The sequence below is a fragment of the Cyphomyrmex costatus genome, unplaced genomic scaffold, assembly GCF_001594065.2.
Source record: "Cyphomyrmex costatus isolate MS0001 unplaced genomic scaffold, Ccosl1.0 scaffold32, whole genome shotgun sequence".
Classification (NCBI taxonomy): Eukaryota; Metazoa; Arthropoda; class Insecta; order Hymenoptera; family Formicidae; genus Cyphomyrmex; species Cyphomyrmex costatus.
Window position 1 is genome coordinate 708,894 of NW_017277340.1, and position 17,138 is coordinate 726,031.

General features: G+C 32.5%; 1 protein-coding gene across 1 annotated transcript in view; it reads left to right on the top strand.

Annotated features, from left to right (window-relative positions):
- Positions 1-17,138, top strand: part of LOC108775806 (glutamate receptor ionotropic, kainate 2) — a 143,682-nt gene that overhangs the window by 105,246 nt on the left and 21,298 nt on the right. Inside the window, exons 6-11 of the mRNA XM_018542255.1 lie at positions 951-1,118; positions 2,190-2,342; positions 10,510-10,713; positions 11,479-11,682; positions 15,076-15,180; positions 16,957-17,136. Of these exons, the coding sequence (XP_018397757.1) occupies positions 951-1,118; positions 2,190-2,342; positions 10,510-10,713; positions 11,479-11,682; positions 15,076-15,180; positions 16,957-17,136 (1,014 nt within the window). The remainder of the gene's footprint in view (positions 1-950; positions 1,119-2,189; positions 2,343-10,509; positions 10,714-11,478; positions 11,683-15,075; positions 15,181-16,956; positions 17,137-17,138) is intronic.

The window sequence follows — 17,138 nt, forward strand, 5'->3', positions numbered from 1 at the left end:
TTTTTTAAGTAACAGTAACATTAATTAGTTTTTTGTCTTAACTTGGGGTAACGAGAAACGGTAATTAGTTATTTAAAAAAAAAATAACTTTTCAATCCCCGATACACAGCGAAGTGACGGAATTAAAGAAAAGAGTAATAGGCAATAATGAAAGGTACAAAAAAGAAACCGCTTAAGAACGGAAACGAAACGTTATCTGCTACGATCGACTTTGTTATGCAGCTACGTAAGTTGTCGGTGAATGACCTTATAGAGAAGTCGCGTTATTTACTTTAACGATCTACGTCGTGAACGCTGTAGCACCGTATAATTATAAATCATACCCTCTCGAGGGCTTCCTAGGCGAGACTGGTTGAGATTGGTTACGCTATAACGATTGCAATTACGACGATGACGGAAATCGCTGGAACTGCCTCATTTTTCTTCAATTTAGTCGACTTACCCTGTAACTACGCCTCGAGCGGGAAAAATCTTACCCCAGTTACATTTTCTTAAATACCTCATGTCCGAGGCGGTTGAATTCCTTATCATTTGAAGATGGTGAATAAATTGATAGCTTTATGTATTTGTAGAGAAGTTAGATTGACCTAGATTAAATAGGAAATTTCTTTTTTACAATTTTTATAGAATATTACTTGTAGAATATAACTGACAGTGTTCAATATATACTTTAGAGAAGACTAAAATTTAACTGTTATAAAATACCTATCGCTTATTAATCTAATTAATAGAAACTATTACATTAAAATTAAATGTATTATTAATTTAATAATATTTAACATAATTAACCCTGTGTTTATTGAATTTTATTATGCATTAACACAATTTATATATTGTAAAAGATTTAGATAGTATTAAAATATAAAGATGTTATAAAATATATTAAAATTAATTACGAATATACAGTAGATGAAATAAACAAATCTTTTTCTCTACATTTGTTTTTACAGGATATAGAAACGTTTGATCTAGAAGATTTCAAATATAATAGCGTGAACATGACGGCCTTTCGCTTGGTGGATCTCGAAGAGCCCAAAGTTGCTGAAGTACTCAAGCAGATGGAACGTTTCCAACCAGCGATTGGACATGCCATTTTAAACAAAACGGGAGTCATTCAGGTTGGTGGAAATTTCGATGTAACAGATTATTAATGCTTTCTTCACTATCTCATTGTTAAAATACAGCGCGTGTTGCATATTTTTATAAAATAAGTTTAGTTTTAAACTTATTCGTGCGCTTAAAATGATGTACGAAACACTATTCTCTCCAATATAACATAAATATACATTATTTTAAAAAATTAAAATTTAAAATGACAAACTTCAAATTCAATGAGTGATACAAAATTTTATTTAAGAACATAATTTTAAGGTTAAGAAAATAACAATTAATTACACGATTACAAAATGGTATATAAATCTACATGATACAAGCTAGGTTCGAACAAATATAGACTAAAAGCAGAGAGAATTGAAAAGTCGAATAGACCGAATTGGTCAGCAGAGCTCTGTCCAGTTCGAGCTTTGTCAGCCCTTCAGTAATTAAGTGAGTTTCGCCCGCGGCCAACACCGCAATGTCATTAATTCGGATCAATTGAGTGCACTAAGCACGGTTTTCTCTCAAGGACTTCGAAGACGGCCACCCCATCTGCTGAAATAGCTAAGTTTACCTCTCAGAATTTACTTTCCAAAATTCCCTCCTTAACATATTAATATATTAAGACGATCGATATATTTAAATTCGTTCCTTTTCAAGTTCTTTTTCACTAATACTTTCTCAAAATCTTACCAAATTTTAAATTCAACAATTATTAAATTGAAGACATATCAATTTATAATTTTAAATTATAATTACAAGAAGCAAATTTTTATGTAATTGATTTTAAGTATAAGATCAATGTTTCATATCGAATACATTTAATATTCTGTCTTACAAGAACGAACTTTGAATGTAAAATGAAATAGAACTTTTAATTTCCAACAAGTATGAATAATAATCGACCAATCATTAAGCTACAGAATTAAAAACGAATCTCATTAAAATTTAATCACAATTTAGCTCGATCTATATTTGCATTAGTAGGTGCTGGCAAAAGTTTTGTCCGTGTAACAGTTCTAAAGTTAAAGCTGAAGTTTTTTTGTACAATAGACAAAGCACAAACTCTCGTCAAAAGGAAACGTATGTTTCAGGCAGAACCAGCTTTGGTGTACGATAGCGTGCAGGTTTTCGCGCACGGTTTGGCAGCTCTGGACCGTAGTCACGATTTAAGACCAGCAAATCTGTCCTGTGAGAAAGAGGAACCGTGGGACGACGGTTTATCACTCTACAACTATATTAATGCCGTACGTACGTTCTGTGAATTTTCAAGCGAACCATTGAGTGGAATAGTAGGACAACTAATGCTAGTGACGCGCGTTTTCATGTGCAATTATTTTAGAGAAATCTCTTACGTTCTTTTCTTTAGAAAAAAGAGAGAGAGAGTAAGTAATAAAATAATTGAAAATTTTACTGGAGATATACGAAATCTCTGTTTCTTATGTTTTTTGAAAAATAATGGAACTTTATGTTGTACTCCGTTTAGTAATTAAAATATAATTCCTCCTATTAACTTGGCTACAAATAATACCTCTCATTTATAAAGAAAAATTAAAAATAATGTATATTGTATAATTTTGTAAAAAAAAATTGAATCTAATTATTAATTGAAAATTTTATCATAAATAAATATAGACTTTTTAAAATAAAATTATTAATATTTATATATAAATATTTAAATATCAAACCAAGTCAATGTTTTCAAAAAAATTTAGAACACATTTTTAAAGTTAGTAATCCGCAAATAAAATAAAGCAAAATAATCGATCGTGATGTATCGTACAGTTATGTACAGTTGCATAGTCTTTATATTTTGATATTTTGAAAGATAAACACGGAAATCCCGAATATTTCCGCGTTATTTAATTTCAATTCGAAATGTGTAAATAACAAATATTTAGTCGAGTCTTGTTTAATTAAATTATATATATGTATGAATGTACTACTAGAATTTTTTCATCATCGAAGAAAAAATATATTTTGCTCAAAATTTTTACATTAAGTCAAGTAACATACGAATGTATTACGTGGTTAGATTATTTTAATACAATTAAATTTTGTTATTTTATAATTAAATTTTAAATAAAATTATTATACACATAATTAAGTGAAAACATTTGTGTACAATATAATTTGTGAAAGTATTTGCAAACTTCAAAGGTAATGTCATGTTACGCAAGCGAAATATTTCTAATCCATTCCAAATTCTATAGCTACATTTTTACTAGCTACAAGTCATTAAATAATTATAGCGAAAGTAAAAACAAATAATATAATATAATAATACAATTTTATAATTATTTAATTATAAAAGAATTATAATTTAATTTATTATTTATTAAATTGTTAAAATTTGTTAATTTGGTAGTTTTTAAAATTCAAAAAATTTAATAATAATTATTTATTTATTATACCTTTCATTAAATTTTATCTTACAAATTTACAATTAACGTTACTGTTAAAAAATGAGTTATACTAATCTCTTAGTAAAATGCTTTTCCAAAAGCTTTGTTAAATATTTTCTTTTTTGTCACTAGTTAATTGACTGAACATGACTTAACGCTTTAGAGTAATTTATACTCTACATATATTTAGCGCTTAAGGAACGCTCACTACTTATACTCCATTTTTTTACAGCCTCTTTTCAAGCTTTTAAAATTCAACAATAATCTCTTTACTTACGAATGATAAAAATTCATCATAATTCATAAAATCTAAAAAAATGCTGAAATAAACAAAATATTTACGAATAAAACACAAATAAAAATCTTTTTCAGTTTACGAATCAAGCGACGCGGTAGCGTCGCGACGCCAAGTGTTAACCAAGCCAACAATGTGTAAGCCAAAAATTATAACCGCTGATTTGATCGCTTGACGCGTGAACGTCATTGCGTATACGAGGAGTTCGTGTCGCTGCCAATTCACGACGCTATGCTACCACTAGCTTTATCTTTTAATGCGACCCGCCAAGTTTTTTCTATATAAAAGAATTATTCCGGCCACAAAAGTATTAAAATACACGTATTAAAAAGTTCAAAATACCGCATATCTTTTATTATAACTTGACGAAAAGTTACGACTCTTCAAGACGAAAGAAAATAGTAAAAAATTGCTACCATCTTGACGATCGAGAGTAGCTCTTGGTCGCCTTGCAGAGATTGGTACTCGCCCGGTGATAAACCGCAAACATATATGTAGAAGGCAATGGAAGGAAAGCAACGTTGACACATGAATAATTGAACAACGTATTTAGCAAATAGCTACATCCCGGAAGCCTCACCTCGGGGCTTCCTCCTCCTTTAGCCACTATGGTCGCGCTTTCCATGCACGGCGACCATCCCGAATGCACGACCGCGTCATACGAGAGACACGTACGTAAACTCGCGCGTACGTGCCGCTCATGACTTAGTTCCCATGTAGCACCAAGTTTTATTACCCGAGTGCAACCGACACAGGACTTCCCTATTAGATGCGACAATGACGAATTAATGTGAGCTTAAAATTTCGTACCTGAATATTTTCTTATTAGCCGAGAAATTTTTTATTTTTTCGGAATTATTCGCAAATAATAAATCCAAATATTATCCATGGATTAAAAATCTGGACAAAGAAGAATAATTTCTTTATACTTGCAAAGATTTATTTGAAATTCACAAATTGGAATATTGCAAGATACGAGCCTTTGAATCCTTAAACAAGAAAGTCCTTGAACTTTTACGTTGAAGTGATTGAGGAAAAGCAGAAGTCGCGTTTTAATCGTGATGTAGGGAGAAAAAGCGATTCAATATTATTTTTGATCCTGCTTAAATTAAATAAAGATTACTTGCTTAAAGTTAAATTAAAGCGGAATTAAAACGTCAATTTTCCTCCGTATTGTTCACATTGATTTTATTAGAAGATCTACAAAAACAGCTATTATACTAAATCGTGCCAATGCAATGTAAATGTAATATATCCTTCCTAACGTTGACGTAATGCAATCATTTCCTTCATTAAAACTTAACCAATATTTATAGATATTTATAATAATAAGGAACTTTCCTCTATTAAATATATGTGTATATACGTTTTCAATCATATCCCAGGTAGTAAACACGTCATTTTGACGTCAAATTCTGATCATGTTGATACGAATGACGTCAAGTGACCAAATATTGACCAACTAATGTTATGACGTTATAATCACGTCATATATGTTGGTCCTCCTTAATTCTTCATTTGGAAACGTCCTAACATGATGTCATGTTGGAACGTCAAAATGATGTCCTCGCGATGACGTCATATAATTTGCGACGTTAGAACGTCATTAAGACGTCAGCATTGACCAAAATTTGACGTTAAAATGACGTGTGTTTGCTACCTGGGATGTGACATCTACAATCCTCGAAAAACCGTCACACACGTTCTTCATTAAGAAAGGAGGATGTTCATTTTGGTCTTCGGCGTTACGCGGTAAACTATACGTTGTTGGAACTTGGAAAGGTGAGATCTAGTAGAGCATGAATATTAAAATTCGAACTCAATATTTTTGGTATAATAACTATCATTTCCCTCCCAGAAGTTCACTACCAGAAGCGCCCATCATTATGTGTCTATATTCCTCATAACACCGGGAGCTAAATTGTAATGGAAAATGAACATTTTTTTCTGATAAATAATTATGTACGTACACTCGTGGACAATAAGGACAACATTCTTTTCTTAATGGATTTCGGAATGCAGCACATTCATCGAGCGATTGGTTCTTACTTATGATGCTGCGCGTTCCGAAGTTTCTATTAAGAAAAAAGTATCACAACCTTATTGTCCACAAGTGTACAATTAATAATGTTGATACTTACTGTTTATACAATGATGCATAAATTGCATTAATTCGAATATAAAGTATATAGCAACCGTATCATTTTGATGAAAAGATGCAATAAATTACAAAAGCATTTTCATTAATATTATTACTGAATGGCATTAAACGTATTATGTAAAATATTTATTACGTAAAATAATAGAATTTATCAGTATTAAATAATGAAATCACAATAATTTTAAATCTCCTTTCACTAAAATTATTAAATTTACTTTTTAATCTGGTATTATCTTTCGCAGAGTGTTTTACAAACGATATTATGTTTAACGTATCAATATAAATTCGATATGTTAAGCTCACAACGTCGGGTATTAAAAAACAGTTATCGGGATAGAAAGCATAATGATGCGCATATCGTTTAAATGTATCATAGACATTTAGAAGTTTACATAATGACGGCTTTTTGTATTGTAAATTATTCCTGTAACATTTCCTCTTACGCGATATTATAAAGTTTCTTTTTTCCACGACGACAAAGAAAATTAGAAGTTTGTAGAAAAGTCCAAATCCCTAGAATAATTGGAAACGTGCGAAAACAAAACGAGGCGACATAAGTCGTAACAATTTTTCAAAATTTTGTCGCTATACGATCACAAGTTTTCAGCAGTATATCCTCGACAATTGTCGGTGAGAAATAAATGTGATATATGGCGGTATATATAAACTGTATCTTGAGCATCACGTTTAGCCTCTTGCAATGTTTTTTATTATTTGGATGCATTGCGTCTCGGTTAAGACGTACAACGTTATCAGGCAATAAAAATATGTTCGAAAAATAAAGGAAAAAGAAGAAGAAGGAGAGAAAGAGAGAGAAAAAGAGAAAAAGAGAAAAAGAGAAAAAGAACTTTGCCGCAGAAATTATGAAAGTTCCCGATAAGTCTGCTTGCTCTATTCCTTTCACGTAGCGTCTACTCGTTCGTAAATATCAACGCTCTCTCGTCTCATGGCTGTGATACTTTCCGAAACGTCGCTGCACCGTATCGGTTATCGATGTTCCTTTCATGTTAAATCCGAAATAAATATCGTGCCGCGAAGAGATAGTATATATACTGCGCGCGACTACACTATCGCGGTTGCATTCCGCGTATGCATTTAAATCCTGCGCGACGGTAAACTGGCAGCTTCCGACGTGACCATATCCTATTAACGGAATAATCGTGTCCGCCATTTCTGCCGTTCTGTGAATAACAGTGTCTGTGTAAATAAATGAATGATCTAAATTATCAATGCGAATGTATTTCTAAGTAACGTTGAGCGGATAATGACCAGCTTAACATTTTAAGCCGGTATTACCATCATAGTATTTAAATTAAACAGGTTTAATAACTTTATTACAAAAAAATAACTGTCGATCTAAATTCTTTATCATCATAAGCAATCTTTTCACGTAATATATACACACGTTTTATTTATACATCATGTAATTGTAATATAATTGTAGTTTTCCACGTAAAATATACTCGATCCCCCGCAATTCGCGATCTCACGTAAAGCGCACGATAATGTCGCTAAGTTTGTATTAGCGCCGAAACACTACCATGTCTCCTGATTAATATATATAATATTAATTACTTTATAATTCTGACAAATTTCACATTATTACGCTTAAAAGTCTTTCCAAATCTTACACCGCTTAAGCACCTTGAGCTAGACACTAAAAGGTAAAACTCACTATAAAAGCGACAAGATTGATGTACTCCAGCAAGTATAGGCGGTTTTTGCAACTTTGTCTATTCAGATACACTTCCACTTCAACACTTTAAAGGTATACAAACATGTATGAGATATACAGAGCAGATAATACAGGCAAAATAAATGTGCGTAAATAAGAAATAACTGACAGATCCAAAGTGTATAAAATACTTAACCAGTTATTAAAATATGTATATTGGTGTATGATTTCAAATATATGTAAAACGTAAACAAAATTTAAATAAATAAAATGTGTCGTAAAAAAATTTCATTTGCTAGCATTCAAAAAAACTGATTTTAATTAATCAATGATTAAAACACATACTAAAACGCGCGTATATGTGTGTGTGTGTGTATTTTACATATATATATATATAAAAGTTTATTAAAACGTATGTAAAATGTAAAAAATTTTGAATAAACAAAATGTATTCATTAAAATTAGAACAAATATTCAGGTACAAGTAAACGTTGCAATATAATCAAATCATACTTTAAGTAAAAAAAAATCTTATTTGTTTCCTACTTTCAAATGTTATTTTTAAATAATAATTTTTTCAAACGTATTACGTAAAAAGTAATATTATATCATGCGTTTTATTCTGTTTTAATTAAAATTGTCAACAACACATTACTAAAAGGTATTTAAATTATTTAATAATCGTAATGCAAAATTCAGAATTTTAATTCAATTTTGTATACATATTTAAATTTTAATTTCTATTAAAATTAATGTCGTTTCTCAATTTAAAATACATATAAAAATGCTGAATTGATTATTACAAATTATGTAAAATTTACCCTCTGGACTATTTATTCTACAGGTTTAAATAATTTATCAAAATTCAATATTCTTATGATAAAATAAAATTATAATTAATAGTCGAGTGTGTGCAATACACGTGTTTAATATTACGGGTATAAAAGTAAATAGCATAATAAAAACGCTTCTTATCTCAATGTAAATGAATTTGCATATAGGTAAATCAAGCACCGCTTTGACTGAAAATATAATAATCTATGCGTCTGTTTTTTATTCCTGCACTAGATTGACAGAACTTTTCTTTCGCTTTCTCGCTAAATATCAAACATATTTTATTTCACTGTAAATCCTAAAAGTGTACACCAGTTCAGACTGTGTATTTTGCAAATCAGAAAACAAACCTATTATTTTAATAAAACAATATAAAAATAGAAAGTTTTATTTTGCAATAAACTATCCGGATATTTCAATCCTTTATAAACAATAGTTTCGCGTTTTATTACCTTTTTTTTTAAACTATTCGTACATAGCGACGTGCTTCCGCAAAATATCCTGAGCTGCATTTTCTGTTGTGTACAATGTACGCGTGTGTAATGGTTTTACACGCGTGATGTATCGACGCACGCATAGCGTAATTAACGTGCGTATTCGTTGGACGGAGAGGGCACGTCGAGTACCGAAAATACATGTGGCGGCGTGCACCGCCGCGCAGGTTACTTCCGGCGCGCTTACCATTTGTTTCGCGAACATCGGCGTATTTTTGATTTTGCGAACCGGCTCGTCGATGTCGGTACTGACGAGGATATCGCGACGGAGATTTATCGATCGGTGTACAATCCGCAATACCACTGCTGACAGCCCGATAAAAATCCTAACCGTAGAATCACTGCTAAAATTCTCGCGCCAGCTGCCGGATTGATAAAAGACGATTTCTTTTTTCCGAAATAATTTGACAACGCGTTTCATGGAATCATAAAGGTTGTAAAAATACGTTGGAGATAACTACGTGAAGCACGGACAAGTGAAAACCATTGTATTTCTATATACGCCAATTTTTACCAAATCGTGTTAACAACTGCGTCAATCTATAAATTTATCAAACTTTGTAACTCAATTTAAAGGCATTTTTCTTTGTGGCTAAAATAATTTAAATAATGTTATAATTTTTCACACGAACAACTGGTGTTGGCTCGTATAGGCATTATTTTATATATTTCAATTTTATTTTACATAATTATTATTACTAACGTCATAATAATAATAACTATGATTAAGCACAATATCAAGAAAATTGTTCTTCCAGTGTAGAATTTATTCTCTGTACTGATAGAATACGTGATCAAGTTTAAGAAGAAGCACATTTTAGATGAATATTCCATCAACTCAACAAACATATACTAAAAAAGAAGAAAGGTAAATCAAATAAACTATGCGCAAACCACCGGTAGACCGCAAACGGTAATTAATGCGAAAAATTTCGCCGACTGTATGCACCGGAAATGTAGGCCGTCAGCAATGAATCGTGTATATATGTATGCGTATCTGTGAGCTACTGGACACGGAGGAAAAATAAATTTAACCAGAATCAGACGCGCACGTACATGATTTAACGAACAGTAAATCCGGCTGTTCGTTATTAAACCAGTTATGAGTATAATGTTGCGTATAAAAATTTTGTTACTTTTCGATGTTCGCCAGTGATAATTTGGATGGTAATATTTAATTTCGCAACGTTTCGCATATTAGACTCGACTTCGAGAGATATTGTTATCTCTTCATGAGACCACTATTTACCATAAAAGTGCAATTTTTCTCACATCCTACTTATTTTTAAATAGTATAGAGATACAAAGCTTCGAAGAATTATACGAGCTACACACATTATCATAAAAATACAAAATTCACCTCACTACGTTCTTGCTCTACAGAAGCTTAAATAGTATATTCTGCAGTAATTAAAAATAACAATAGTAAAATTTGTAATATATACATAAAATGAATAATATGTTGTCATTTATTTATCATTTATCGCAACAAGCTAATGAATCAACCTAATCGACACGAATTTGAGTTTATACGAGTGTTTCTGTTGCAGGCAGGCTTACATGGATTAACCGGACATATTGAGTTCAATGAAGGGAAGAGAAACAATTTCAAGTTGGACCTCTTAAAACTGAAAAAAGAGGAGCTCGTTAAAGTCGGCGAGTGGAAATCCGGGTCTGGCATTAACGTCACGGATCTAGACGCCTTTTATGAGACCACGACGACCAACATTACGCTCGTGGTGATGACGAGAGAGGTAATGATACCTTGTATCCAATTTAGTCACGTTTGCGACCTCATAGCGTTAGAATTAATCATTAAGCAGAATACTGCAAGTGTATGGATCGCATGGTGATATGAAAGCTGCTCTAAATAGGTCGGGTAAGTTTGTTATGCCGCGTAGAGATAGTGTCCACACATTTAAGCCGCATAGCATCTTCAATATGTACTTGTGAATAATATCTAACAATTTATGAGTCACAAAAATATGTTAAATTACTTGGTGTTTTTCATATTAAATTGGTCTTAAAATAATTGGATATGTGAGATAAATAATACGTGAAAATTAGAAAACTTAATTTCCAAACTCTCATTTCTATTGGTTTCTTGATCTTTTTATGTGTTAAATATTAAAACACGTAATTTGATTCAATACTAGTTTATCATTTTCGTAAAGAAAAAATTCAGAAGCGCTTTAGAGGGTTTAAAAAAAAAATAGCAAAATCGCGAATTGTCATATTAAGGAAAAATCTTAGTTGATCGAAGGAACTTTATCGGTGTTATTGTACGATATTCTCAGAAAAATGAAAAATTCATGGCTGTGTTGTGAAAAGGAAATATTTGAGGGACAGGCGATCAAAATGCTGTATATTCGCTAGAAACGGTAGCTTCTTTTTCACCTTTTTTCTTTGATATAACCATCTCACGCGAAAATAAGAATTTTTAAGGGTTTGCCTTTGCCTTCCTCCTGTCACGATGAGCACAATTCTACGATCTATCAGTGGGATCCAATCTTCCACAGGAAAGACCCTACGTCATGGTAAAAGAAGACAAGAATTTGACTGGTAACGCGAGGTTCGAAGGCTTCTGCATCGATTTGCTCAAGTGGATCGCCGGCCAAGTTGGTTTCCAATACGCAATCAAATTGGTGCCCGATCACATGTATGGAGTGTACGATCCTGAGACGAAAGAGTGGAACGGAATCGTGCGCGAACTTATGGATAAGGTAAGACAGAATACATATTATAGATCGTGCTTTCCTTCCATGAGATAACTTGTACTGTGAGGTACAATATTATAAGAAATAAAATAAACGTTATGGTGATAAATGAGATAATTTGGTGATAATATACGCTGAATTAAAATTAAAAAATTGCATTATCGATAACACGTTGGGAGAATCGGTAAAAGATTTAATGAATGTCACGAGATAAAAAGTAATTAAGATATTGATTAATCATTCGCATTTCTGTATCAATGTGGATCTTATATAGTGTTTTATAAATCATTTTAAACAATAGGCACAACAATCGTACAGTTAGTAAACCTTACTTTTCCAATTATAAAATATTCTAAATAACGTTAATAATTGTAATAATATTAGTGAAAAAATGTAAAAATAATGTCGAATATTATTTTCTTCCCCAAAACTAATTTCGACCACAATGTGTTAATAATGTTGTTGAAATTGCGCAAGCATAGTATATTAGGAGAAATATCGAGGTAGAGAGGAGAATGGGTACACGCGACCCAAGAGGCCGATTTTATATGCAAAGCAAAGTAAATTTCCGCAGACGTGTCGCAATAAATCCATCCCGCGAGGAATTTCATTACGCCTGCAGTCGGATACAAGAATCACCTGGATTAACCATTTTTCCCATGACCAAACGACCGTATTTAATATTTCGATTCATAGATCAGCTCACAGATGTTGCACTTTGTCATTTGAATTGTAAAATTGTGCAGTTATTAAAATCGAAGTTTTATACATGCACCACCGAGCGTCTTTCGAATTTAATCTGTGCCGCCGATCCATTATTGTCTGCATGATCGAGTAGGCGCATATGCAATGTTCACTTAATTTCCACAGTAAATTGAAATTTAGTTAATTGTTGAAATACCTATCACAATTATTAATTCGGAACGTGACATGTGTAATCTGCAAATTAACACTGCACCAATATTTAACGCTTCATTTTTAGACAGTTAGAAAATATTTCAGTTAAATGAAATGTGTTTTACATCTGTTATATAATCAAACTTTATTCTCGAAGTTTGATTTCACTGGGATAATGAGATGGAAACATCAGAGATGCAAATTTTTAATCAAATTCTTAATACACACACACATACACACACAAGCAAAATATATATTATAATAAACATCTTCATCATAAAAATTACTATTAATATTTGCTTCAAAAAATGCAACTTAATATTGAAATTTATGGAACCCTTCTCGATTAATTGTTATAATATGTATATGCATATAAAAATGAAATACTAATCATTATTTTAATTACTTTTTGCTGTTCCAATTTTATTATATTGTTTATTTTTTATTATATTATATTATATTTTATTTTTTATTGTGTTATTTATTTTCGACTCCTTTTGTTAACAAAAAATCTATTATGATAATTAAAATTCAAAAATGTAGAATAAAGAATATTTATGCTTTTTAACGTCAAGAATTTCTCTTTAAATTTTGATTAAAATTCTGACTTTTCTGCGTTTGTATATATCTAGAGTAAGGTAAATATTGTCTTTCCGTTACTCGGGGAGAAGTAGTTCTCCACTCGTACTGTTTTCTGTTTCCTCGCGATCGCATCTATGTAGCCAGTATTAACAGAGAAAGAAAATACATGTTCATTCGCGTACGAATTTTTAACGAAAAATGGAAACATTATCCAGTAAACATTAATGCGTTGAAAAGTGGAAATTAAAAAAAAAGAGTATTTATAGAACTTGAAGTTTTATCACTGATACAAGATAAAAGCACAAAAGCGCGATATATGAGATATACTTACGCACGTTTAAAAACAAACCCGTATGTTATTCGTGAAAAAGTCGCGCGTACAGTTACTATGCAAAAATATTATTGGCGTAAGAGTAAATCCGAATCGGGTTTTGTGGTTCTAAAAATACTGACAATTTTTAACGATAGTACAATTCAAGTATTGATATATGTATATATACACACGCGCATACTACACGATATATTATATTAAAAAATAATCCATTAGCAACCAGATAAAAAAATTAATATTTGCAATAACATTTTAATCATGGACGAAGTAAATGGATATAATTAATACAAATATTCAGCTGTTTCCCAAAAGCATTTAATTTTTGTACGCATAATTACTTTATACGTATATTGCTGCGGTTAGCTGAATTGATTTTATCACATATATACATATGTAACAAGTCTCTCCGAAATAATGCTTTGCTTTCGTCCAATAGATAATTCAAGCATTTGTTGCTGATAATATATCGAAACACGTATTGCGTATACATTTACGAACATATACGATTGCTAAAAGCTTTTGACATTCTATTACCAATTTTACTGACTGTGATACATAAATCATTTAGATAGAACCTTTGATAAATAACAACTTCGTACACTGCAACATTTTATTATGTAAGACATGTATGGAATATCGTAATAAATATATTCTATTTCAAATATATGATAAATATATTCATATTGTACATTATATTCTATCATCTTATAAATATTATTAACGCACTAATAATCGCGAAAATTTATACAAGCAATTTATTTAGTTTATCCCTAGAGTTACAAAACTATTTTTATTTTAATATTGTTACATATATCATTTTTTAGCAACTAAAATTTTTTGTTATTTATATCGCAATTAAAAGCAGCAAATAAAGATAAACGAAGAAAGAGAGAAAATGAAAATAATTTAATATAATATGACTTTAGCTTTTTCGAAAACTAATATCAATAAAAAATATTGTGAAAAAATCATAATTACTTGTTAGTTGTTATTATTAAAAATTTGCGTAGCTTGCGTTAATTTAAAACATGAGATGCAAAGAAACGAAAACACATGCATAAAGTTTGCAATGATCGTCTCAGCGTGCTCTCTGAATACCGAAGATCAGCAGTTTATAAAACATGCAAAGCAATCTGTCTCTTGTGAAAAGGGATGCTTTAACCTGGAAACCTACAAAACCGTAGGCGAATATTCTAAAACAGGAGGACGACACGAATGATGTCTCATAGTCCGCGACACTCGCACGTTCGTAAAAAATTCATCCATTATTTCGGAGAGAAAATGAAGATCTTATCACTAATTTTAAGTCCTTTCATTCACAATACATTTATATATTAAGAAATACATTTGCTTGGTATAAATGTTCCGCGATACAAATTGATTATTTTTATCTGTTTATAATATTATAGAAAACACATTCTATAAAATGAACGATAAATACTTCTTTGATAAAAGTTCTTTATGTGATTATTATTTCCTATACTGTTTTTCATGATGTAATAAGCATCTCTGTTTTTATATGACTTCGACTTCAACTTTATCAAGAAAATTGAATTCCCATAACTCTGTTGAGTGCTTAATTCTTTCAGAGGGCGGATCTGGCAGTTGCTTCCATGACGATTAATTATGCTAGGGAAAGCGTAATAGACTTCACAAAGCCATTTATGAATCTTGGAATTGGAATTTTATTTAAGGTGAGTTAACACCGTGCATCAACTGTCAATTCCTTTTAAAATTACATTTGCATGCGACATGATGTTAATATTTCATTACCTCTCCATCAAAGTACGTATTAATGTCTCTAATGTTTAATTCTTGATTATATTTCAGTATATGCATTGCATTAACATACATTAACAAAAGTGATTTTCATACGAGCACGTTATTAGCCTACTAAATAATGAGGAACATAATAGATGCTTTAATTATTCTACGATAATATCAGTCATAAATACGCAAGACGTATTTATGTAATTCAAAGGAATTTCAATTCGTTTAATTAAATACGAGAAATTAATTCGTCAAATAATCTGCATTGCATGTTGTCTCGCAAATTTTTCTTTCTTCAACGTGTACTCGCGAAAAGAGCCTTTGAATGTCCAGGACTGCCGTAAAAGTTGACTCGACCCGCAGCACCGCGCCGCGCCGCGCCGCGCCGTACCGCGCCGTACCGCGTCGCATCGCGTCGCGTCGCACCACGAAACGGGATCCGTTTTAATTAAAATCGTAGCGTGACGTAATTTAGGTGCCGTCCAGTCAACCGACACGGCTTTTCTCCTTCATGAATCCGTTGGCGGTCGAGATCTGGCTCTACGTGCTCGCCGCCTACATGCTCGTGAGCTTCACCCTCTTCGTGATGGCGCGCTTCAGCCCGTACGAGTGGAACAATCCGCATCCGTGCCTGGCCGAGAGCGACGTGGTCGAGAACCAGTTTACCGTCAGCAACAGTTTCTGGTTCATCACCGGCACCTTCCTCAGACAGGGCAGCGGTCTCAACCCTAAGGTACACTCAACGAGGTGCTCCACCATTGGACTACTTCTACCGTTTTCCTTCGCGTATTCACCGACCGCACCAGGACATCCTTCATCCGACATGCCCGCCCGTTTCTCTCACGTTCACCGCCCCCGAACGCTGCACAGTACCCGTTCACGAGGCAGCGCGCACATAAATCCATCATCTCGCCGGAGTGCAAACAGTAGATGTCTGTTTGCAGGGCGCACGTCAATTCGTTTATATCTGTTTATGTTGCGAATCATATATTTGCAATATTACAGGAATGCTCACTGTGTAAAGCTGCGAGTAAAATAATCGAGCAAATCTTGGAGCAATATATATTGTTACAATATCGCGTAAAATCTTGTATAAAGCATATCGCACTTTCCATTTCGCTTTCAGAGCTAAAAGAACCTCATAATGCGTTATTCTACAAGTAATTTTCATTGATCATTGAAGAAAGAATATTTTCTTTTTAATCAAAAGAATATCTTTTTTTTAAATAATCAAAAGTTAACATAAAGATAGAGATTAACGTTTTCAAAGTAAATTATTTAGAATACGCTATCTGATTAAATTTTTATCAATGGACTGTGCGTCTTACAATCCAATCTCAATTACCTCCCACGACGTTAGCGATCCCTCGTTAAAAAATAAAGCAGCACGTACGGTGATTGCACTCGAGAGTGCACCGCCATTGTGTTCTGCTCGACAGGCCGGAGAATAATACGCTTCCGTAATTCCGTCGAAATAAAGAATCGTCTTTCGAGCCGTTTAAAAGACCGAATATTGTGCAAGAAAGTGATACGAGAGTTACAATTCACGTCTTCGAATTATTTTTCAGCAAGGAACGCGACGTGATGGTTGGACATGCATCGTTGCATTCATCGTAAACTTATCTTCAATATCGTATCAGGTCGATCAGATCAATTTTCGAAAATTAGTAACAACAAATCGTAACACGTCAATGCTTCAGGTAACCAAACGCACGCCACCGCGGCTCTTCTCGTTCATGACTCCCCTCGCCATGGAGATCTGGTTGTTCTTGCTAGGCGCTTACGTGGTGGTGTCTTTAACAATATGGATAGTGGCAAGATTCTCGCCCTTTGAGTGGGTGGAGCCGTCCCCCTGCCCAAGCTGCAAATGTCCTTTGCAGGT